At 34.4% G+C, this 23,099-nt stretch overlaps 3 protein-coding genes across 3 annotated transcripts; 2 read left to right on the top strand and 1 right to left on the bottom strand.

Annotated features, from left to right (window-relative positions):
• Window positions 1–5,453: 5,453 nt before the first annotated feature.
• On the top strand, window positions 5,454–7,201 carry CHLM (magnesium-protoporphyrin IX methyltransferase). Its single transcript, XM_086257233.1, has 2 exons — window positions 5,454–6,070; window positions 6,603–7,201. The coding sequence occupies exons 1-2, from the start codon at window positions 5,519–5,521 to the stop codon at window positions 7,005–7,007; spliced, it is 957 nt and encodes a 318-aa protein (XP_086113359.1). The 5' UTR covers window positions 5,454–5,518; the 3' UTR covers window positions 7,008–7,201.
• Window positions 7,202–7,627: 426 nt separating this feature from the next.
• On the bottom strand, window positions 7,628–8,883 carry LOC147274459 (trihelix transcription factor ASR3-like). The gene is made up of 2 exons (XM_086228145.1): window positions 8,160–8,883; window positions 7,628–7,914 (listed from the first exon to the last, which is right to left on the bottom strand). Exons 1-2 carry the CDS (start codon window positions 8,881–8,883, stop codon window positions 7,628–7,630), a joined length of 1,011 nt encoding a protein of 336 aa, XP_086084271.1.
• A 1,551-nt stretch (window positions 8,884–10,434) lies between these two features.
• LOC147274458 (Histone superfamily protein) lies at window positions 10,435–11,826 on the top strand. The gene is made up of 4 exons (XM_086228129.1): window positions 10,435–10,549; window positions 10,643–10,714; window positions 11,421–11,501; window positions 11,681–11,826. Exons 1-4 carry the CDS (start codon window positions 10,462–10,464, stop codon window positions 11,824–11,826), a joined length of 387 nt encoding a protein of 128 aa, XP_086084255.1. The 5' UTR covers window positions 10,435–10,461.
• Window positions 11,827–23,099: the final 11,273 nt, after the last annotated feature.

The raw sequence follows: 23,099 nt of genomic DNA, 5'->3' as shown, positions 1-23,099 counted from the left end.
CATTCCAAACTATGTTTTGACGTTTCTCATGTCACACCCTAGAGTTTCTTAAGTCGTTCCTTAGGGCATCTTAAGTCGTTCATTTAGAATTTCATTTCGTAACTTGAGAGATTTTAAATGTTTATACCCATGGTGCATTTCAAATTGTACCTAGTGACATTCCAAGTCATGTTTTGACATTGCTCAAGTCGTAACCTAGACTTTCTTAAGTCGTTCCTTAGAGCATCAGAAGTAGTTCCTTAGGACATCCTAGTCGATCATTGAGAATTTCAGTTTGTAACTCGAGAGATTTTAAATGTTTATACCCTAGGTGCATTTCAAATTGTATCTAGTAACATTACAAGTGATGTTTTGATGGTTCCCAAGTCATACCCTAGAGTTTCTTAAGTCGTTCATTTGGGCATCTGAAGTCGTTCCTTGAGAATTTTAGTTCGAAACTTGAAGGATTTTAAATGTTTATGCCCTAGGTACATTTCAAATTGTATCAAGTGAGATTCCAAGTCATGCGTTAACAGTTTCCAGGTCATACCCTAGAGTTTGTCAAGTCATTCCTTAGGGCATCTCAAGTCGTTCCTTGAGAATTTCATTTTTTAACTAGAGGAATTTTAAATGTTAATTTATACCTTTAGTGCATTTCAAATTGTACCTTATGTCATTACAAGTCATGTTTTGACGTTTCCTAAGTCATACCTTAGAGTTTCTTAAGTCGTTCTTTAGGGAATATGAAGTCGTTTCTTAAGGTATTTCAAGTCGTTCCTTGAGAATTTCAGTTCGTAACTCAATGAATCTTAAATGTTTATACCCTTGGTGCATTTCAAATTGTATCTAGTAACATTCCAAGTCATTTTTTTATGTTTCCGAAGTCATACCCTAGAGTTTTTCAAGTCGTTCCTTAAGGCATATGAAGTCATTCCTTTAGAATTTTATTTTGTAACTCGAGAGATTTTAAATGTTTATAACCATGGTGCATTTCAAATTGTACCTAGTGACATTCCAATTCATGTTTTGACGTTTCCTAAGTCATAACCTAGAGTTTCTAAAGTCGTTCCTTAGGGCATCCTAAGTCGTTCCTTGAGAATTTCAGTTCGTAACTCGAGAGATTTTAAATGTTTATACCCTTGGTGCATTTCAAATTGTACATAGTGACAGTCCAAGCCATGTTTTGACGTTTCTCATGTCATACCCTAGAGTTTCTCAAGTCGTTCCTTAATGCATCTCAAATCGTTCATTTAGAATTTCATTTCGTAACTTGAGAGAGTTTAAATGTTTATACCTATGGTGCATTTCAAATTGTACCCAGTGATATTCCAAGTCATATTTTGACGTTTCCCAAGTCATAACCTAGGGTTTCTCAAGTCGTTCCTTAGAACATCCTAAGTCGATCTTTGAGAATTTCAGTTCGTAACTCGAGAGATTTTAAATGTTTATAGCCTAGGTGAATTTCAAATTGTATCTAGTGACATTACAAGTGATGTTTTGACGGTTCTCAAGTCATACCCGAGAGTTTCTGAAATCGTTCTTTTGGGTATCTGAAGTCGTTTCTTAAGGCATCTCAAGTCGTTTCTTGAGAATTTTAGTTGGAATTTGAAGGATTTTAAATGTTTATACCCTATGTGCGTTTCAAATTGTATCTAGTGACATTCCAAGTCATGTTTTGATGGTTTCCAAGTCATACCCTAGAGTTTGTCAAGTCGCTCCTTAGGGCATCCCAAGTCGTTCCTTCATAATTCCATTTTGTAACTAGAGAGATTTTAAATGTTAATTTATACCCTTAGTGCATTTCAAATTGTACATTATGTCATTATAAGTCATGTTTTGACGTTTCCTAAGTCATACCTTAGAGTTTCTGAAGTCGTTCCTTAGGGAATCTGAAGTCGTTCCTTGAAAATTTCAGTTCATAACTCGAGGAATCTTAAATGTTTATACCCTTTGTGCATTTCAAATTGTATCTAGTAACATTCCAAGTCATTTTTTTATGTTTCCGAAGTCATACCCTAGAGTTTCTCAAGTCATTTGAAGTCATTCCTTTAGAATTTCATTTCTTAACTCTAGAGATTTTAAATATTTATACCCTTGGTGCATTTCAAATTGTACTTAGTGACATTCCAAGTCATGTTTTGACGTTTCCTAAGTCATAACCTAAAGTTTTTTAAGTCGTTCCTTAGGGCATCTACAATCGTTTCTTATGGCATCCCAAGTCGTTTCTTATGGCATCCCAAGTCGTTTCTTGATAATTTCAGTTCGTAACTCGAGAGATTTTAAATGTTTATACTCTTGGTGCATTTCAAATTGTACTTAGTGACATTTCAAGTCATGCTTTGATGTTTCCCATGTCATACTCTACAGTTTCTCAAGTCGTTCTTTAGGGCATCTCAAGTCGTTTATTTTGAATTTCATTTCGTAACTTGAGAGATTTTAAATATTTATACCTATGGTGCATTTCAAATTGTATCTAGTAACATTCCAAGTCATGTTTTGACGTTTCCTAAGTCATAATTTAGAGTTTTTCAAGTCGTTCCTTAGGGCCTTAGAAGTCGTTCTTTAGGACATCCTAAGTCGATTCTTGAGAATTTCAGTTCGTAACTCGAAAGATTTTAAATGTTTATAGCCTAGGTGCATTTCAAATTGTATCTAGTGACATTACAAGTGATGTTTTGACGGTTCCCAAGTCATACCCGAGAGTTTCTTAAGTCGTTCATTTAGGCATCTGAAGTCGTTCTTTAAGGCATCTCAAGTCGTTTCTTGAGAATTCTAGTTCAGAATTCAAAGGATTTTAAATGTTTATACCCTAGGTGCGTTTCAAATTGTATCTAGTGACATTCTAAGTCATACGCTCGAGCTTGTCAAGTCGTTTATTAGGGCATCCCAAATCGTTCTTTCAGAATTTCATTTTGTAACTAAAAGGATTTTAAATGTTAATTTATACCTTAGTGCATTTCAAATTGTACCTTGTGCCATTACAAGTCATGTTTTGACGTTTCTTAGGTCATGCCTTAGAGTTTCTGAAGTCGTTCCTTAGGGAATCTAAAGTCGTTCGTTAGGGCATCTCAAGTCGTTCCTTGAGAATTTCAGTTCGTAACTCGAGGAATTTTAAATGTTTATACTCTTAGTACATTCCAAGTCATTTTTTTATGTTTCTCAAGTCGTTCCTTAGGACATCTAAAGTTGTTCCTTAGAGCATCTGAAGTTGTTCCTTTAGAATTTCATTTTGTAACTCGAGAAATTTTAAATATTTATACCCTTAGTGCATTTCAAATTGTACCTAGTGACATTCCAAGTCATGTTTTGATGTTTCCTAAGTCATAACCTAAAGTTTCTCAAGTCGTTCCTTAGGGCATTTACAATCATTTCTTAGAGCATTTGAAATCGTTCCTTGAGAATTTCAGTTCGTAACTCGAGGGATTTTAAATGTTTTTACCCTTGGTGCATTTCAAATTGTACCTAGTGACATTCCAAGCCATGTTTTGACGTTTCCCATGTCATACCCTAAAGTTTTACAAGTCGTTCATTTTGAATTTTATTTCATAACTTAAGAGATTTTAAATGTTTATACCTATGGTGTATTTCAAATTGTACTTAGTAACATTGCAAGTCATAACTTAGAGTTTCTCAAGTCGTTCCTTAGGGCCTTAGAAGTCGTTCCTTAGGACATTCTAAGTCGATCCTTGAGAATTTCTGTTCATAACTCGAGAGATTTTAAATGTTTATAGCCTAGGTGTATTTCAAATTATATTTAGTGACATTACAAGTGATGTTTTGACGGTTCTTAAGTCATACCCGAGAATTTCTTAAGTCGTTCCTTTAGACATCTGAAGTCATTCCTTAGGGCATCTCAAGTCATTTCTTGAGAATTCTAGTTCGGAATTCGAAGGATTTTAAATTTTTATACCCTAGGTGTGTTTCAAATTGTATCTAGTGACATTCCAAGTCATGTTTTGACGGTTTTGAAGTTATACCTTAGAGTTTGCCAAGTCATTCCTTAGGACATTTGAAGTCGTTCCTTAGGGCATCCCTAGTCGTTTCTTGATAATTTTAGTTCGTAGCTTGAGGCATTTTAAATGTTTATACCCTTCATGCATTTCAAATTGTACATAGTGACATCTCAAGTTATGTTTTGACGCTTCCAAAGTCATACTCTAGAGTTTCTCAAGTCGTTCCTTTAGAATTTCAGTTTGTAGCTCAGGAAATTTTAAATATTTATACCATTGACGCATTTCATATTGTACCTAGTAACATCTCAAGTCATGTTTTGATGCTTCTAAAGTCATACCCTAAAGTTTCTCAAGCCGTGCATTAGGGAATCTCAAGTTGTGCCTTAGGGAATCTGAAGTTGTTTTTTAGGGCATCTCAAGTCGTTGTTTGAGAATTTTAGATCGTAGCTCGAGACATTTTAAATGTTTATACCTTTCAATTCATGCATTTTATATTGTACCTAGTAACATCTACAGTCATGTTTTGATGTTTTCTATGTCATATCCTAGAGTTTCTCAAGTCCTGTCTTAGGGCATCTCAAATCGTTACTTAGGGTATCCCAAGTCGTTTATTGAGAATTTCAGTTTGTAACTCGAGACATTTTAAATGTTTATAGTTTTTATGCATTTTAAATTATATTAAGTGACATTTCAAGTTATGAAAACATTCAAATATTTTTATATATTCATAGAAAATAACTTACATATCCCCTTGGGATACCACTTGGCTTCTCTCTCCTTTCTCATTGGCTCTCTCACTCTCTCACTCTCTTCTTCTCTCTCTTTCTCTCCTTTTCTCTTTAACTTTCTCTCTCTCTCTGATACTACATGTCTCTATCACATTGACATGTAAGTTCTTCTCATATTCATATATGTTTCCTTGTATATCAAACAATCTAAAAGTATGTCACATTGAGAACATATATGAACTTTTTGACTTTTATGTACAAATATTTCGTGTTTGTAAATGTAATTAAGTTCATTATTAATTTCTTCATACATTCAAGTTTTCATGGATTTGCTATCTTAGGTAATGTTCAAGATCAAACCGGGTATCTACCAATTACCAAATGAATCGGTATTAATTTGAGGTCAAAATCAATATTATCCAAATCTACTACATTAATAACAATATTGTCATATTGTGAAATTTAACGGTAGAAAGATATCAACACAATAAAATTTATTGTGAAAATATCATTTTTAAAATTGTTATAAAAAAAAAAAGGTTGAGCTCTATTACCTTGTTTTTATTAGGATACTAATAAGAACAGGCTGGTGTCATAAAGAGAGAAAAAAAAAGGAGAGAGAGAGAAAGAGGAGGATGGGGATACCACCTCTTGGTAACTCGGTCATGCAAGTTCCTCTCATATTAGGATGAACCAAACACAGCCTAACAAAAAGTGGGTCCCACGGGAATCGAGGAAACTCGAACTCTTATCTTATCTAGGATAAGCCCGCGCATCAACTACCCAACTCACAGTTACACTCACTCACTCTCTCTGGCCGGTCGGAGAGAGAGAGAGAGAGAAACAATCAAACAAAAAATGGCATACTCTGCCTCTCTATCTTCCCCGCTCCACTTCCACAACCCGAACCCGAGATTCTCCCCGAAACCCACAAAACCCGCCACCGCTCGATCGCCCGCCAAGTCCCTCTTCGCCCTCCCGCCTTCCCTCTCCGCCGACGTCGACGGCGCCACCATCGCCGCAATCGGCGGCGGCTCGGTGGCCGCGCTCGCCGCCGCGCTGTCTTTAGCCGACCCTGAGCGGCGGCGGCAGCTGCAGGCCGAGGAGGTCGGCGGCGGCGACAAGGAGGTGGTGAAGGACTACTTCAACAAGTCGGGGTTCGAGCGGTGGAAGAAGATTTACGGAGAGACCGATGACGTGAATAGAGTTCAGAGGGACATCAGGCTCGGGCATTCGAAGACCGTCGAGAATGTGATGAAGATGTTGAACGATGAAGGTCCGCTTCAGGGGGTTACTGTATGCGACGCTGGGTGTGGGACCGGGTGTCTCGCGATTCCGCTCGCGAAGGAAGGTGCCATTGTGACTGCTGCTGATATTTCAGCTGCCATGGTTGCTGAGGCTCAGAAGCAGGTGAGGGGTTTTGTGTGATTCTTTTCAGATTAACTGTGAATTTCACTTAGTTCCGGAACGACGATGTTTTGTGTTGGGAGGGAAATGTTAAATTTCATGGGATTGGCAATGTGGGTTTTGGTTCAATTGGAATGTGCTAGTCTGGTTTTAGTGTTAGTAATCTAAAGTGTTGGGATTAACTGTCAATTTAACTAACTTCCAGAACGACAGCGTTTTGGCAATGTGGGACTGGTTTGGATGTGGGTTTTGGTTGAATTTGAATGTGCTAATCTGATTTAGTGTTAGTGATGTTGTTGCTTGCATGTAAGAAGTTGGTGACTGTGATATAGTTTCTGGGCATCTGTTTGTTTAAGCTTCCTGGATTCTAATCCTTGAAACTTGGAAAGCAAAAGAATTTGTACCTATTTGAGTTTTTGATAATTGAAAAGCACATTGATTTTGGGATTTTGATAGTTTAAAGCTATTTTTGCCTCACTAGATTTGGTTCCACTTAGACAACACTCTTGAACCTCAAATTTTGGATTTTATGCAGGCAAAAGAACAGCTTCAATCAGGCAAAGATGGGCTCTCACCAGTAATGCCCAAATTTGAAGTGAGGGATTTGGAGAGCTTGGATGGGAAGTATGACACGGTGGTTTGTCTAGATGTTTTGATTCATTACCCGCAGAGCAAGGCTGATGGGATGATTGCCCATCTTGCTTCGTTGGCCGAGAATCGTTTACTTCTGAGTTTTGCGCCAAAAACATTGTATTACGATTTACTAAAGAGGATAGGAGAGTTGTTCCCGGGGCCTTCAAAGGCAACGAGGGCGTATCTACACTCAGAGGCAGACGTCGAGAGGGCTTTGAAGAAGGTTGGGTGGAGGATAAGGAAGAGAGGACTAACCACTACACAATTTTACTTTTCAAGGCTCGTTGAGGCTGTTCCTGCTAATTAACAAGGAAGAGAGGGGTCATATTTGAGTTCTGCCTTGCTCCGATTCCTAAAATGCTTAGGATATTCCTCTAACAGTTTGTAAAGCTCGTTTACATGTATGCTCTCATTCTGTACATGTATGTATGGCTTGTTCTCTGTATACTAGATGTTCATGTATCAAACGTTTGATGTATAATGTCAATTTTGTGTTCTTTATATGAAATTGAATTGATTGCCTTTGATGCCATCTGGTACTTTAGTTCAGTATAAGTTTATGCATGTCCTGAATCACTCAGGTAGGCTAGATGGAAAAAAAATTTTCTGAAAATTTATTTCTCCTGGTTTCCGCTTGGTAGCTAGATGGCAAGAAATTGATCGCCAGAATGATAACTAGTCCCTAACAGATCAAACAACAAGTCACTAAACCTAACAAGACTCCATGCGATCGCTTATGGAGTCAAAGTTGTTAAGGCTTTGTTTCCTCTGCTTAACCATTTAAGAATAAGAGACAGAAATCTACTAGCGTCATGTCGGTAACTGGTACAAGAAGAAAGTAGAAAGTGAGCCGGAGTTTGAAGAATAACTCTGAGCAAATCCCTCATGCAGCTTCTTTAGGGTCTTTCACTTTACCATGTAGTGCAATCATAATTTGTCTGCAATTCTTACTAAAGCATCAGTGACCTTGCCGAGAGCAGCAAGTAAGCTGTTATTTTGGTCCTTCCTTTGGTCGCTATCCAATTGGCAATTTTTGTTCTGAGCTTCAAGTTGGGCATTCAGCATGTTGCTATTCCTCTCAAGAACTCTGATCAACCGGTCGCTGTAGTTGTCTTCACATCCATCTGTTGACAGCCGCCTCTGCTTCCATTTCTCCTGAGAAATAAATTCTCTACAAGTATTTGAGCCTAGACTTCGTTTCTCTTTCATTGTACCTGTATGATATAGAAGCACAACAAAATGCAAGTTCTCAATTTTCCCAACCTCTATGTCATGACTAGCTATTTATAAAGATCATTTAAATTCAGATGAGGAGCCTTTGCAAACCAATATGATAGGACAATTATGATAGTCAAATGTTAGAGTCATTTGGGATTTTTTTTTTTTTTTTTCTTTCTTAACAACATGATTCCAATGCAAACAAGATATTATAGAGCAAAAATTTCAATGAGACTGTCACCTGAAGCAGGCATTGGAGTTGTGACTGTCTTTGTGGGACTCCCTGTCATTGTGTTTTTGTTGTTGGAGTTTATGGCAGTCTCCTCTTGGCCAGACTCCTCAAAATCTGAAAATGGACCATCTTCATTCAAATCAACTTTGAAGGGTTCCTCCTCGTCCTCGTCCTCTTCTTCCGCAGCTGCCTCCTCTGCCCCGGCACCATTCTTTGCATCTGTTAGTACTGGGATCATCAATGCCACTGGACATGCTGCTGTTGCAGCCACAGCTTTTCCATCCAAGACATCATAAACTTCCCTATCGAAGAACCCGGGCAGTCTCCTCTCCCTCCTTGCATCATTCCTCATCTTCCAAAACGACTCAGCCTCTCCCTTTATCTGTGACTCCCAGTTCATGATTTTCTTAAAATCAACCAGAAGATTACTCCATCTCTTCCTGCACTGAACCGGACCTCTGCTCACTCCACGTTGCCTGCAATACGATGAGACCAATTCCCACTTGGGTTCATGATGGTCTGACCCCAACACTGAAGAGGATCTGCGGCCTTTCTGGACCTCATTCTCTATGACCCTCTTGCCCTCTATGAGGACATATGTCTCTTGTCTGCTCCATCGAGGGTGTCTTGTTGCTTTGGTTCTCTCATCACTGTTCCCACTAGGCACTTGCTGTTTCTCAACTTCTTCAGCTTGAGAAGCACCATTTTCATGTGGGATCGACTCCAATGCCATCAAGAGCCAAAAGGGTACTCCTACTAAACAAGGTTTTGATCAGATCAGAATGTACTAGTAATTCAGTGTCCACTGTCCAATATATTAGAGGCAATCTTACTCTTTAAGTAAGATTGAGAGCCTAATTATCTTCCATTGTTCTTTCCTATGGTCAAACGTGAGTTAGTTTTCTACCATAAAAGACCACCAACCCTCCCTACAGGTCACAGGTGCATCACTTTCTTGTTTAGGCATTGCTACTGGGATCTCTGTATCTTTTTTTTTTTTTTTTTGCATTACCTAATCATTTTTCCTAGTCTTTAGGAAAGATGCCTTACGAGTTCAGATGTGCTGAGCAATCGTTAGTTAATGAAATTAAAGGTCTTGGTGAATACAGAATATAACGTATTCTTAATTTGGTAATGTCAAATATGGAACACAATTCATGGTTTGGAGGCAAGAAAATTTGCCAAATGGTATCAATATCTTCTTACTTGACCATAATGGAAATAAAAAATTAATAGTGAATATTTTAGCAGCTGTCCTATATCTTCAATTTAATTCACATATCTTGTTGAGAATGAATAATCTTATTATTCTCATTGAAAATAGATGTTAAAAAAAGAAATTTGGTCTTACCACGTCATTATGATAATAGGATGGTTTATCAACTAACAAATTAATGTACATAGAAACAAAAATGGTTTCAATATATTGCACTTCCTATCGGTATGCGATACCATGCTTATATATGCTAAACAAAGGATTTCATTTACGACACGCATATATGCTAAACAAAGGAAATCAGTTGCGATGTGTATGCATATATGCGCCATATATACGCATCGTAAATGATTTTCTTTGATAGTTAGACCTATCACATATATAAAAAAAATATTGTGTGTACTCATAACACCATATGATATGGCATGTTGATATGGTTTTAATAATTTACTTAATTTATCACACATGCACAACAATTAAAATTTAAAACCCTAAATAATACTCATAAGATTGTATATCTATTATAATTTGAATAAATCAGTAACGTCACATGGTATTACGATTATATATAATAATGTGGTAATACAATCCTATCAAAAAAAATTTCTATGCCATCGTAATAATAATGATGTGATATGAGTACGCACTCAAAAAAAAAATATTATATTAAAAATAAAAACCAAATTTTAAATTTTAAATTTTATGGTATACCGTATACCTAATATACTTCCACCAAAATCGTTTTTAAAATTGTTATTTAGCCCACCAACTAGCTATTAGTTTAATAGTATTTTTCTACATAGAGGCCCTAAGTTCAAATGCTCTCTCCCCAATTTTTTATTTTTTATTTTTTGAAAAAAACTGATACCTAGCGCTAAAGTATTTTTTTATGCAAAAAAGAAATGTATTTAAAAGATAAAAAAATAAAAACTCTATTAAACACGATGGTTGAGCCAAACGGTGCGTTTAAGCCTGCGGAACATCAGTTTCTTAAACCATTTCAATTCACAAGACGATGCGTTGAGCCTCATTTTCCCGCGCGCGCCATTGTATCAGTAGAAACGAAAACCTAGCTCTTCCCAGAGGAAGGAGGAAATGGAGAGAGAAGAAGAAGAAGACTCAGTGAGCGAGCTTCTGAGAGATCGGTTCAGAGTGTCCACCATCTCTATCGCCGAAGCCGAAGGTACCGCGCACTCTTCGTATGTTTATTATTAATTGGTTGATGGTCTTGATTTTGTTTCTGGTTCTCACTTCTCGATCCTCATTCACTGAGCAGCGAAGCGAAACGGCATGGAAATCTCGGGACCCGTCATGGCTTGCATTGCCGATTTGGGCTTTAAATTCACTGGTATTTGTCTTTGGCTTTGCTATTTGCCATGCGGTTAAGACTGTAACATAAACTGCGATGTCTGTACAATTCGTGATTGTGTGATTGAAATTCCAAATGGAATGCCTCTTTTACCAGGAATTTTAGTCTCGGAATTAGGGTTTTAGAGTTTGATAGAAGAAGAATATGTCTGATTAGGAATTGGGTCTACTGGGATTGGGAGGAGAATTTCATCTTTATGAAATGAATATTATGTGTGTGGATCGAAGCAATTCGAATTAGATGTGTTTATAGGATGGTTTTTGAGTGATACTGTGTGATGAATCTAAAAGGGTTGTAACTTAATTTTATGTGTGTGTGGATGGAAGCAATTCGGATTAGATTTGTTTGTTAGGAGGGTTGTTAATAAATACTGTGTGATGATTTTGGAAGGGTAGTAACTTTGCAATTTGATCAGGAAAATGTATATATCTGTATGTCTAATTTAAGCACCAAGTCATGGAGTGCTAGTTTAGAAGTGACACTAAGAATATTGCTTGTGATGAAAAGAGTTGTGACACTTCTTAGATATTATTCACCATAGCCCAACACTTGTAGTCATGTAGTGAAAGAAATTGTAGAGTGAAAATATTCTGTATGATAATGAATGTCCATAATGGGCTCTAATCGTCATTAGGAAAATACTGAATTGAAACTAATGGAATAGAGTTGCTATTTTGCAAAGCAGAACAGTTGGCAAAGGACCTGGAGTTATTTTCTCAACATGCCGGTCGTAAATCTGTAAATATGGAAGATGTCATTCTTTCCGGTGAGTTTTTCAAGCCTTATGTTTCAAGGGTTTCAGCGTCACCGAAATTGAATGATATAGTAATTTGCCAGAAATTCTTATCAACCTAGTTATTCTGTTCTGTGATTCATTTTTATTTGTTTGTGAACTTTCATCTGAACTCTGGATCTTCTAATTCTCATTTGAAAACATGGTTTCAGCACATAGAAACGAACATCTGGCTGCCTTATTGAGGTCCTTCTCCAATGATCTGAAAGCTAAAGAACCCCAATCTGAGAGGAAGAGGAAGAGAGCATCAAAGAAGGAAGACGCGGCAACTAGCAGTGTAGTCCATATTTCAGAATAGCTAGGTATATCTCTGTCTCAGTTTGATTACTAAAGCACTCTCAAAGATTGGACATTACTCCTTGTTGTCCAGGTTTTGCAAATTTATGTTATGTAAGCTTTTCTGCATTATGTGACTTGCTGAAGAGTCCAGAGTAAATACATATGAAAACTTAGCTTGAAGTCAAAAGCACTTCAGATTATACTACTCTATTATCATGTGTTGGTTACTTGGTTGCCATTTAGAGTATCATTCAGATTTCTCTCTTGCTTAACTATATAACCACTAAAATGGTTGGCAAATACCAATATGATAACCACATCCCCCTGGTAATCTGAGCGACAGAAAGCATGACTATTGAGTAGCATTCCCCTAATAGGTTCATTATTAGGATCACATTACTAAAGTTCTGTTTCATTAAGACAAATGAGACAGTGACTATGTATATAATAATATTGTAATGTGAGCAATATCAGTTTGTTTGAGTCTGGTATGACCCCTACTTGGCCCAAGTTTGTTTACTAGTGGGCCAGTCCAATCTGAATTGTGGCCCAATCCAAAACCTGTTTGCCACACCCTAAGGCATTTCATCTATCAGTACATGCCCCCTGGTAAACCTTCTACTTTCCATTTAATACTTTCAATTTCATTGCTGGTGGTTGAGGCCTTGAGGGCAATGCCATCAACCTATTAGGCATGACAATGTGTGATTGAATAAACAGTAGGAAAGGTTGGAAGATTTGATTTTCAATTACGTTTGGACTTGGTTCAGTTCAATTCATATATATAAAATTTCGAAATTTGAAATTGAAAGTTGAAAACTTGAAACCCAAGAAAAAGTGAGTCCCTAGTTTTGTAACTTTGTTTGGTGAATTGTGGAGGGGTGACGAAACTGAGTTACCTTTTTGTCAGGATCAGAGATACTTTCTTTTTTTGGTACAAAGGACCAGAGATATTTTCAAAGCAAAAAAAAAGTCGGTTTAGTCGGGGAATAGTGAATACTAAATAGGAGAGAGAGAGAGAGAGAGAGAGAGAGAGAGAGAGAGAGAGAGATGTGGTTTCAGTTTCAGTTTCAGTTTCTTAAAGCCTTTGTCCTTGCAGTTGTCAGATCCCTTTCACTTCCTGCATAAGCCACGCGCCTTTTTTTAATCTGCACTCAATACTTTCTTCTTCTGGATTCTGAAACCTGTCCACGAGCTAAAGAAATGTGAGCTATACAGCCTATTCTTATGTTTGAGAAAATGAAATGAATTTATAATATTTTCAGGGTATTTATGGAGTCACATTTATAATTAGTAGATTTGTCATAAACAGATTGTTTTTTTGAAGATTTTTTTCGTACGTTTTATCTAAATCGATAATTAAATTAAAATAGTATAACATGCTACATATTTGAAAAGACAAAAAAAAAAAAAAAAAGATACTACCCTCTTTCTAAAGAAATAAACAATAATTGTATCGGATATGTTAAATATAAGGCTTAATTATAAATACACTCATCAATTATAGGGAGTATTTCAGATTAATTTATGAATAAAAATATATTTCAGATTGGTTCACTAAGTAATAGATTTACAAAATAACACATTCGTTATAAATTTTATTAATAAGAATGTTAAATGTCAATGTAGACAGTGTTGACGTGAATTTTTTGAATGATGTTGACACTAAATTTAAATCACATAGATTAATGATGTTATATTTAATTTTATTTTTAGAGGGTTTAAAAGTTTTGTTAATTTTTTAAAAAATTTTTAAAATAATATAATATTATTAATCCATATGGAGAAAAGTTGGTGTTCGCATTATTTAAAAAATCTACGTCATCGTTGTTCAAAGTAATGAAATTCATAATAAATATATTATTTTGTAATTTTTTATTAGTAAATAAATTAATTTAAAATATTTTTTTATTCATAGATCTAAAATATCATCTATATAATTAGTGAGTGTATTTTATAATTGAGCCTAAATATAATTTTGAAATGACTGATTGGTTGACGTATGTTTGTGCTGTGCAATAATAATAATTTAGTAATCATCACCTCAGCCTTAGGAATCAGCATCAGTATAACACGGACCAAAATGAACAGTAGTAATATGCGTGTGGGATTATTTTGTCCGGTTTACATCGCGGGTCCCACCTCGAGAATATGAGAATATCCAATTGGACCGATTCTATGCATCGTCCTCACTGCTCACTTTTCATGGCTCAGACCATTGTTACGTCATCATTCACAAGTCACATAGCCTCGGTTGTAACCGACCGGGTTTCCCTCGGATCTCAACCCGGCTGTCCAGGTCCAGGTCCAGCTACCTCATTTATAATTGGGCCGGGTCACCCAAGGTAATGAATTTTGGTGACAATGAGTATTGAGGACTTGTGTAGTTTAATGGTACCTTTCTCTCAGAAGATTTCTAGTTCGAAATTCGAATTACTCCTACAACTTTAAAAAGATAATTTAAAAAAAAAACCTCTTTCTCTAACATGTTTTTAAACTATTTTGAGGAAGTTTTCTCCACCAAATATTGTATTATAAGTTTATAACCATAATTGATCACGTGACTAATACATGAAAGATTCGTAGTGTAATACAATGGCTATGATTATGACAAAAGAGTTAAGGCAAAAGTTAAGAAATAAAACTAGTTTGTAAACTTTTTATAATATCATTCTTAAGAGTTATTAGAATTTTGATCTCCAAAATCTTTTTGTTTTGATTTTTCACAAAACTTGTATGCAATATTTCATGTAAAATTGTACATGCTCGATTCTATAATTCTATCACAAGTATATATAATACGTGACAAAAAAGATAGATACCTTAAACATAAAATTTTCTAAATGTAACGTATAAGAGTCACCATTCATACATTTAAGTTCAATAAACGCATCATATGCAAAGAAAGCAAGCCATAAATGTACAAAAGAGTCAACTTTCCAAATTGTTTTCATCACATACAAGACTTCTTTCTCTTTCACGTAACAAATAAATATTTACTCCACAGTCTTCTACAAATAAAAGCACTTGTTCTTTTCATAAAATTTATGAACCACAACAGCCAGCCACAGAAAAGTGGTCCTAACACATTTCTCTCCTTTTCCTTTCCACAGCTTCTCTGCTTCTCAACACGCACAAAAGATGAAAGGAGCAGCTTCGAGTATGGAACCCCATGCTTAATTATAGCTTTACAGGTACGTACAAGGAACAGCTTTGAGCTGCCACGTGGCTTTTTTTTGTTTTTTTGTTTATTCCAAATCCCCTCTTTTGAATATGTTGTGAAGCAATGTTAGAATCGGTTTGTTAAGTGTAAGTGACTGATAATTTGTTTCATTATATAAACAATTAGGGATTTTAAATTTATAACTCCAATTTAGATCTTAAATTATGTGTTTTACACACGTCAATATTTTATTTATTGTAAAATAAATAATATTTATAATGTGTCATATATAAATTAATAAAATATTAACACATCATTTAGAATCTAAATTTAAGATTTCTAACACAGCTCTTATCCAAAGAGTAGTCCGCTCATGTTTTTACATTTTTGAGCAGCCAATCATATTTCTCTCAAATGCGATTACAACACACTATAAATAGTCATAATTAACTCCATAAATATTAAAATTTAGATATAAAATATAGAAAAAATAAATTAGTCAGCAACTATAACTGCAGCTGTAGTTACTAGTTGCCTACCTTTGCCGAGTGTTTGGTGATCTAAGATTTGCCTGACGCACGCGCCGCAAATATTGTTTTTATTGTTATGAAATTTGGTGATCTGAGAAGTAAACCGTAAACTCAAAGCAATTAATCAATCACCAGCCTAGTCCAAATTATAGAAGATCCAAACTCTCCAATTCTCTCACCCATAAATAATGCCCATTCGGCTGTCAATTTCATGCATGCAACAGGCTGTAGATCCAACGGCCACGAGGAGGCCACCCATACCACGTGAACCTTTATCTTTAACCGTTTCTGTGTCTCTCTTTCGCTTTCACAAATTACAACAACCGTCCGATTTGCCGGAAACTTGTTCGAAGCTGCGTTGCAAAAATGCTGACCTTCCTGCCTTGCCACGTGTCATGTACTCATGTGTGGCCCAAATACTACATTGCCCTTTTTATTTATTGTTTTCAGTAGTGCTAGACATCCCACATTTTTATACCACAATTTCATACCACCTTATGTGGCAACTTACATGGCATTCATACATTGGATACTAAAAAATAAAAACAAAAATCTAAAAAGAAAAAGAAAAATCTTGTCCAGTAAAATAATGACACGTAAGATGGTATAAAAATGTGGTATAAAAATGTGGTAAATATAACATTATTCTATTGTTTTAGCTTCTAGCCTTCTACTGACTGCACAAATTGACATTTATGCATTTGCTTTCAATTTTGAGTACAACAACAACAAATGGGCAGTAAATGGATTAACAAAGTCAATTACATTGTCAACCCAATTGTCCAAGCTCTGCCTAACACTCTGTACAGTCAAAATTGGACCTTCAAATTTAGGGGAAAATGACAAATTTTGTGTTTGTAGATTACTTTTTGTATCCACAGTGTTATAACTTATAAACATTAGCATTAGCAATTAGGGATAAATTAAGAATTCCGTTATTAAGTTCAAAATAATAACGTAAAGTGAAAATTAAGTCAAATTATGAAAATTTAAGTAGAAAATGAATTAAATTACGCGGATTATATTTGACAAGCCAATAATGTATCCTTAATTATTAAGGTTCATTGATTTTAACTACTAAATTTTAATAACTTTTTAGTTTAGGTACCAAAATTAAATAACATTTTAGATTAAGTACTAGTTGAAAAGTCAAACAAATTAATAAAGTAAAAGGTATTAGAATTTACAAATATTACATCACATGTCACTACAATAAAAAATAAAAATAATATTACATCACAAATATTACATTAATTTATACTATATTATATTAAAAAAAAATTAACCCAGTCACAACTTAACTGTGACTGTCTTGGTAAATTGAAAGAGACAACTAATATCACTATACTATATATCATTTTGAGTAAAAGTATTGTTTTGACCTCTATTTATACTATATTGTAGTATAATTTCTCTAACAAAAATTTGATTAAGTCACAATTAAATTTGAAGTTGTGAGTGTTGTACAGTCACAACTAAATGTGAAGTTGAGACTACATTAGCAAATTTTCAAGATAATATAAAAGCCTCAAGTGCAATTTTGTCAAAATTTTATAAATTTTAACTAACACTCATCATATGTGGGTCAAAGAATAAAAATGTCAAATGGAAAATGGAAAATCAAATGGGCCAACATATTTATGACCTAATCTAAAAAATTACATTTAAATTTGGTAATTCAATTGAAATATTATATGATCTTCATGCTATATCAAAAAATTATTGAGATTTGACATTTAATCCTAATTTTCTATAATTATTAATGTGAAGTAATTACAAATTTACAATAACTTAATTGCACAAATCAAATCAAATTTATAATTTTCCTTGAAACGCAAAAACCATTAACATTGAAAGAACCAAAAAAATCTGTCAGAGAAAAAAGGGAGTCCTGTTGTTCCATTTCGGATATGGATTGTCTTTGTGTACACTATGTTTATGGATCACATGTATCATTAAGCATGTATTCATCTCGTGGGGCCCATCCATCTTCGACTGTCTTGAGGCTACTCATTAAGATGTTATCATAATACCCAAAATTTTTTTTTTTTCTCTAGGAATATTGAATTTTATCATAGAATTAATTACTCTAAGATACATGACAAACATTTTATTTAACTTCTACTATACCTATTGTTCAAATTTAACAATAAGGTCACATTTGTAAGTTATGATATTAAAAAAATATGTTTAAAACCTTAGATATCCTTACCACTTACTTACATCAGATGGATGCGTTCTGCTTAAGAGAGCGAGATCTATTGAATCGCTTTGCCATGGAAGTGTCACAACGTCAAAAACAAGGAGACAGCAAAGAGTACTCAGTCATTCTGGTGAGTGTTTCTTCTCCTTACTAAAACTCCTCCCTCTCTCTCTCTTTCTCTCTCTCTCTCTCTCTCTCTCTCTCTCTCTCTCTCTCTCTCTCTCTCTCTCTCTCTCGATCCACACTGCTCCACACCGAAGCTTCTTGCTCCGGCCTTCCCCCAACGAATGGCGACCACCGGTGTGCTCCCTACACCGGCGCCGACTCAACCCACCCTCCCCGCTGCCGGCTGGCCGCCACCTGCAGCAAATCGATGCAAGAAAGGGGAGTAATGCCACCGACTTCCTCTTTCTATCTCTCTCTCTGTGCTTGATCGAAGCCTTCTAATGGATCTGCAGTTTCACTTGCAGTTTTAGTAACTGCAGTTTCTGAAACTGTAAAATGAACTGAAACTGCAGTTTATTTGAGTTGCAACTGCAGTTTCAGAAATTGCAAATGAATTGAAACTGCAGTTTCAGAAACTGCAAATGAACTGAAACTGCAGTTTATTTGAGTTGCAAGCTTGCAGTTGCTGTGTAAGTGAAACTGCAGTTTCTGAAACTGCAAGTGAACTGAAACTGCAGTTTATTGGAGCTGCAGTTACTAACTGCAAGTGAAACTGCAGTTTCTGAAACTGCAAAGCGAACTGAAACTGCAGTTTTTTTGGATTTGCAGGCTTGCAGTTGCAGAACGATGCTTGTGAGTGAAGATGAACAATTGGCGATTTGGTAAAGTTGAAGAAAGAGATCGATTTGGCCAAAAAAAAAAATATCAGTTTTGGGCTGTTTGTGTAGTTGGTTTGTTTATGATGCATTTCTTTTGGAAGGTGTCCGCATATTGTATTTTGGGGGGCTGGTAGATAGTGTCCGCAAGTTAATAAAAATAGATTGAGTGGTTTTGGTTAATATTTTGCTTTGTCAGTACCTTATAATTAATGAACTCTTTATCATATTCTCTCTCCCAAGGTGGGTTTTTTTTTTTGGGCCAATAGGCCCACTACCCAAGGTGTGTAAGTTTATTGGAGTTTCATCAATAAATTCTTTAAAAATATAATTTCAAAGAAAAAAGTATTTTCTTACATAATATAACATTTCGGGGACACCAGACACCTATCCATTATCAAAGAGACCAACAAAACTTTATTAAAAAAAAAAAAAAAAAGAGACCAAATCTCAATATAAAAAAAGTACTTCCACTTCGTTCACACTTAACCTAATAAAATCAGGATGTTAAGGCCTGAAATGGCCATGACCCCTCACCTAATAAATCTGATGTTGGCTCTGCCACTGCACTTAACAACTAGATCTAAAATTGAATTAGCTCTCTAATAAATATGTAAAAAATAACCCTAATTGAAAATAACTAACTAGGTAAAAGATGTATGTATTAATTACAGACTGAACTCAATTCCCTCGAATCTTCTTTTCTTACATACAGTACTACTTTATTCTTCCTTTTTTGTTTTTCATGTATTATTCTTTTCTCCCCACAACCTTTTTTCTTTTCTTTTTTTCTCTTTGGTTAGCAATCAGTTTTTGTATCTCCTTTGTTCAAATAATATTATACAAGATTAATTGTTCCTAACCAACGCTAAAAGACATATTGATGAACTATTAATTTAGAGAACATATATATATATATATGCATTCAAAACATACCTTATTTGTCACAGTTATAAATGTGGATTTAAAATGTTTAGAATAAAAATATTTTGAATATTTGGGAGAGAATTGTGGATGACGAGTTGGTCGCTGAGGTTCCTAGCCTTATGAGCCAGTTTGCTGTCATCTCATTTTATTTTTTCGTACTTGTAATAAGGTAGTACATCACTTAGCGAAATTTAGTTTATTTTGTGAATACTCATTATTTTGGCTGAAAGAGGGGCTACATTCGCTATTTAGCCAAGCTCATGTAAATGCACATTTGAGTATTCATAATTTGGCGGCTTTTGCCATCAATAAAAAATTAAAAACAAATATTTTGAATATTTGTATTTTTATACAACATAAGAAAAGTAATTTTTTTTAAGGGTTAATTACAAATAAATTAATAAAAAATTTTACAATTATATTTTAGTCACTATTGACCAAAATGAAAAAGATAAATTACAATAGCTAGATTAATAAACATATATTACTATTCAGATTTAAATATGTATTAAGTTTGTATTTAACTGTTACGCAGCAAAACGGTTTAGGATTTACCTCTCAGGTTTAGTGAGCCATTAGCTCAAGAACCCTAAACCTCATTTCTAAACTCTAAACCATATTTATATACCATGCACCTCATTTCTATATCACTAAATTAAATTAAGGCAATGTCATAATTTTACGCCCATAAGTAATAGAAAAAAAAAAGAGCAAATTGGTATTTTATAATACACCAAAATACATAACATCATCAAGTTGGTTGAGCTTATTAATTAAAATGAGAAATAATTTCAAAACACCTTTATGAGAAAAGAAAATTTATATTGATCATTATGTAATATAAAAATGTTTTATTAATTTAAATATAATTTGTTAATTTTTAAAGAGATAATTAGGCTTAAGTTATTTAGAAAAACAGTTTTTAGATGGAAACCGGAAGTGTTTTAAAATTTATTAAAAAAAATTTTAATTCATAATAAAGTTCTTTAATTTATAAGAATTTTTTTAATTTATAAAAAAATCTTTTTAATTCATAATAAAGTCCTCTCATGATTTGAAGGGTATTTCCCTTGATTTAAAAGGTATATCTCCTTCTAGAGTGTAGAGTGAGATTTGTAGAACCTCCGTGTTAAGTTTTGACTCCAAAATTTCTATAATCTTAGAATTAAAACCTAACATAAAGTCATTAAAGAAAAAAATAAAAGAATTTAATTAAAAACTCTAAATTACTACTGATTTTAATTTTAAAAAAAATTGAATTCTATTTTTTTTTTTAACATGAACGTAAGCATGGGTTATTGATTAATATGGTTTGATTGGTTATTTGCTATTCAAAAGTTGAGCAATTTTATCACCTCATATGGTTTGATTGATATAGCCATATAGGTGGGCCAATATCTGTGATGGTACTTCCCAACTCTGCTCAAGGACGTGACACCTTGATATTCACAATATATTGGGAATATAATAATATTTTCAAATACCAATTTCGTCAATGATTATGACTTGGATTCTTTATCTTGTAGACTTGTCCCTCACCTTTTCATCGAGAGATTATGGTTTTGTATATTTTATGCAAAACTTTCAATAATGTTCAAAATAGCTGTACTTCCATTTTAAAGTAAGAATAAAGATGAATAATGAGATTGGACTTTATAGGTTTAGATTTTAATAAATATATGCGTTGTCTTTAAAAGTTAATAAAAAATAATAATGCATAATGATAAGTTTAGTTTTAAGTTTTTAGCTCATGATATGTTGGTTAATGATATGATTGATGATAAACGAGTTTTGTTAGTGTAAATTTATTGATACAATTAATTAAACCAAATGTTGTGTTAGTGTGGGGTTAATTATTTTAACACAAAACAATATGATACAATACAATCCGATTATACAAACCGGCATAATTTTTTTTTTATAAATGACTCATTTTGATGTGGGTTGAACTATTTTAATCACAAGTATATTTCATTACTTTTGTAACTTTTAACGCTATTTTTAGACTATAATACCCCTCATATCCATCCGGACATATTAGACTTGAACATTTTTATACATATAGTTAGGTGCATTGATATCTTGACCTATTCGAGCAACTATAATCTCATTTTTAGATATTTTTGACATTTCACATTATAACAATGCATAATTTTATTTTCTTAGATTAAAATATTTTAGTCTCCATTAATTTTAATTTTAACGAATCATTTATGAAATTACATTTACCTCTTGTGACAAAAAATAAAGAAAAAAGCTAAAGTAAAAAAAGTGATTTGACATTTTTAACTTTAAACAACAAAGAAAAAAGAAGCTTATAGAATGTTGGGTTGGGACACCAGATGATAGCTCCGAGTATCTGAAGCAGCTTTTGAACTAGTTAAAACAAAAAACTGGAGGACACGTGGGGGAACATGAGCACATCGCATAAATACTTTCTCAAAATCTCCCGCGTTCAAATGCTGGGGCCCACCCAGCTGCCTGACGATCAGCTCGGCTTCACTTGCTTCGAATACGAACCCCATCGCCATTGATAGTGGACCACACTGATGGATTCATATTTGATGGTTCGCCCTCCGATATTAACTATAAAAATTAGTAGTAGGCTAGTAGCCATTATTATCTGACATTGACTTTACTATTTTCAAGCAAAAATAGCCCTAAATAATTTAGGCTCCGTTAACATACAGGTATTAGCACCTCAATTTATTAACCAAAACCACCCAAAGCCACTTTTTTTCTTTGCGGGCCAACTACCACAATTCTATTATTCTTTTACGGACACCACATCCACTGGATCCCCGCGCTACAGTAAAGCCCATCTGCCAGCGCATTGTTTTGACGAAAATAGGGATAACAAAAATTAAAAATACCTGCCGTGTCCTCACCAGCTGCAACATGCCAAAACACCAATAAACTGAAACTGCAAGTCAGCAACTCCAATAAACTGCAGTTTCAACTCTAATAAATTGCAATTTCTGCAGTTTCAGTTCACTTACAGTTCCACAAACTGCAGTTTCAGAAACTGCAGAAAGTTCACTTGTAATTCCAGAAACTGCAGTTTCAGTTCACTGTAAACTGCATAAACTGCAGTTTTTTATGCAGTTTCAGTTCACTTGCAGTTTCAGAAAGTTCACTTGTAATTCCAGAAACTGCAGTTTCAGTTCACTGTAAACTGCATAAACTACAGTTTTTATGCAGTTTCAGTTCACTTGCAGTTTCAGAAACTGCAAAAAAACTGCAGTTCTAGAAACTGCAGAAAAATGCAAAAAACTGCAGATAACTGCAGTTTCAGAAACTGAACTAAACAAAAAAAATCAATAACCTAAACATAATCGGGGAAAGGGCTCATGCAGATCGGTAAGTCTGAGCTCTCGAAGGGTAAAATTGTCGAAGCACAGATAAATTAAAAATAACTAAAAACTGTCATAAGGGTAAAATTGTAAAACTGCATCACTTAACACACGCCAGCTGGTAAGCAGCCCACTCAGCTGCAGTCAACTAAAGCACATGCAGTCAAATTAACCTAATTGTTAATAAAACTAACCTAATTATTATATATTAATAATAGTGGTATTACAAGTTAAAAACCATAGCAAATATGTAGTTATGAGTAATTATTTCAATAATTTATTGCTTTTGTTTATT

Source organism: Dryas octopetala, chromosome 9 (genome assembly GCF_963921425.1).
Source record: "Dryas octopetala chromosome 9, drDryOcto1.1, whole genome shotgun sequence".
Classification (NCBI taxonomy): domain Eukaryota; kingdom Viridiplantae; phylum Streptophyta; class Magnoliopsida; order Rosales; family Rosaceae; genus Dryas; species Dryas octopetala.
This window is presented reverse-complemented; position numbering and strand designations above follow the sequence as displayed.

What these genes read in the sequence shown, in the direction of transcription:
- LOC147274458 (XM_086228129.1), top strand. Translation starts at nt 10,462, where the DNA reads ATGGAGAGAGAAGAAGAAGAAGACTCAGTGAGCGAGCTTCTGAGAGAT. An exon ending in CTCTATCGCCGAAGCCGAAG is followed by an intron (nt 10,550 to 10,642) that starts GTACCGCGCACT and finishes TTCACTGAGCAG; the next exon opens with CGAAGCGAAACGGCATGGAA. An exon ending in GGAAGATGTCATTCTTTCCG is followed by an intron (nt 11,502 to 11,680) that starts GTGAGTTTTTCA and finishes ACATGGTTTCAG; the next exon opens with CACATAGAAACGAACATCTG.
- CHLM (XM_086257233.1), top strand. Translation starts at nt 5,519, where the DNA reads ATGGCATACTCTGCCTCTCTATCTTCCCCGCTCCACTTCCACAACCCG. An exon ending in TTGCTGAGGCTCAGAAGCAG is followed by an intron (nt 6,071 to 6,602) that starts GTGAGGGGTTTT and finishes GATTTTATGCAG; the next exon opens with GCAAAAGAACAGCTTCAATC.
- LOC147274459 (XM_086228145.1), bottom strand. Translation starts at nt 8,883, where the DNA reads ATGGCATTGGAGTCGATCCCACATGAAAATGGTGCTTCTCAAGCTGAA. An exon ending in AACTCCAATGCCTGCTTCAG is followed by an intron (nt 7,915 to 8,159) that starts GTGACAGTCTCA and finishes TATATCATACAG; the next exon opens with GTACAATGAAAGAGAAACGA.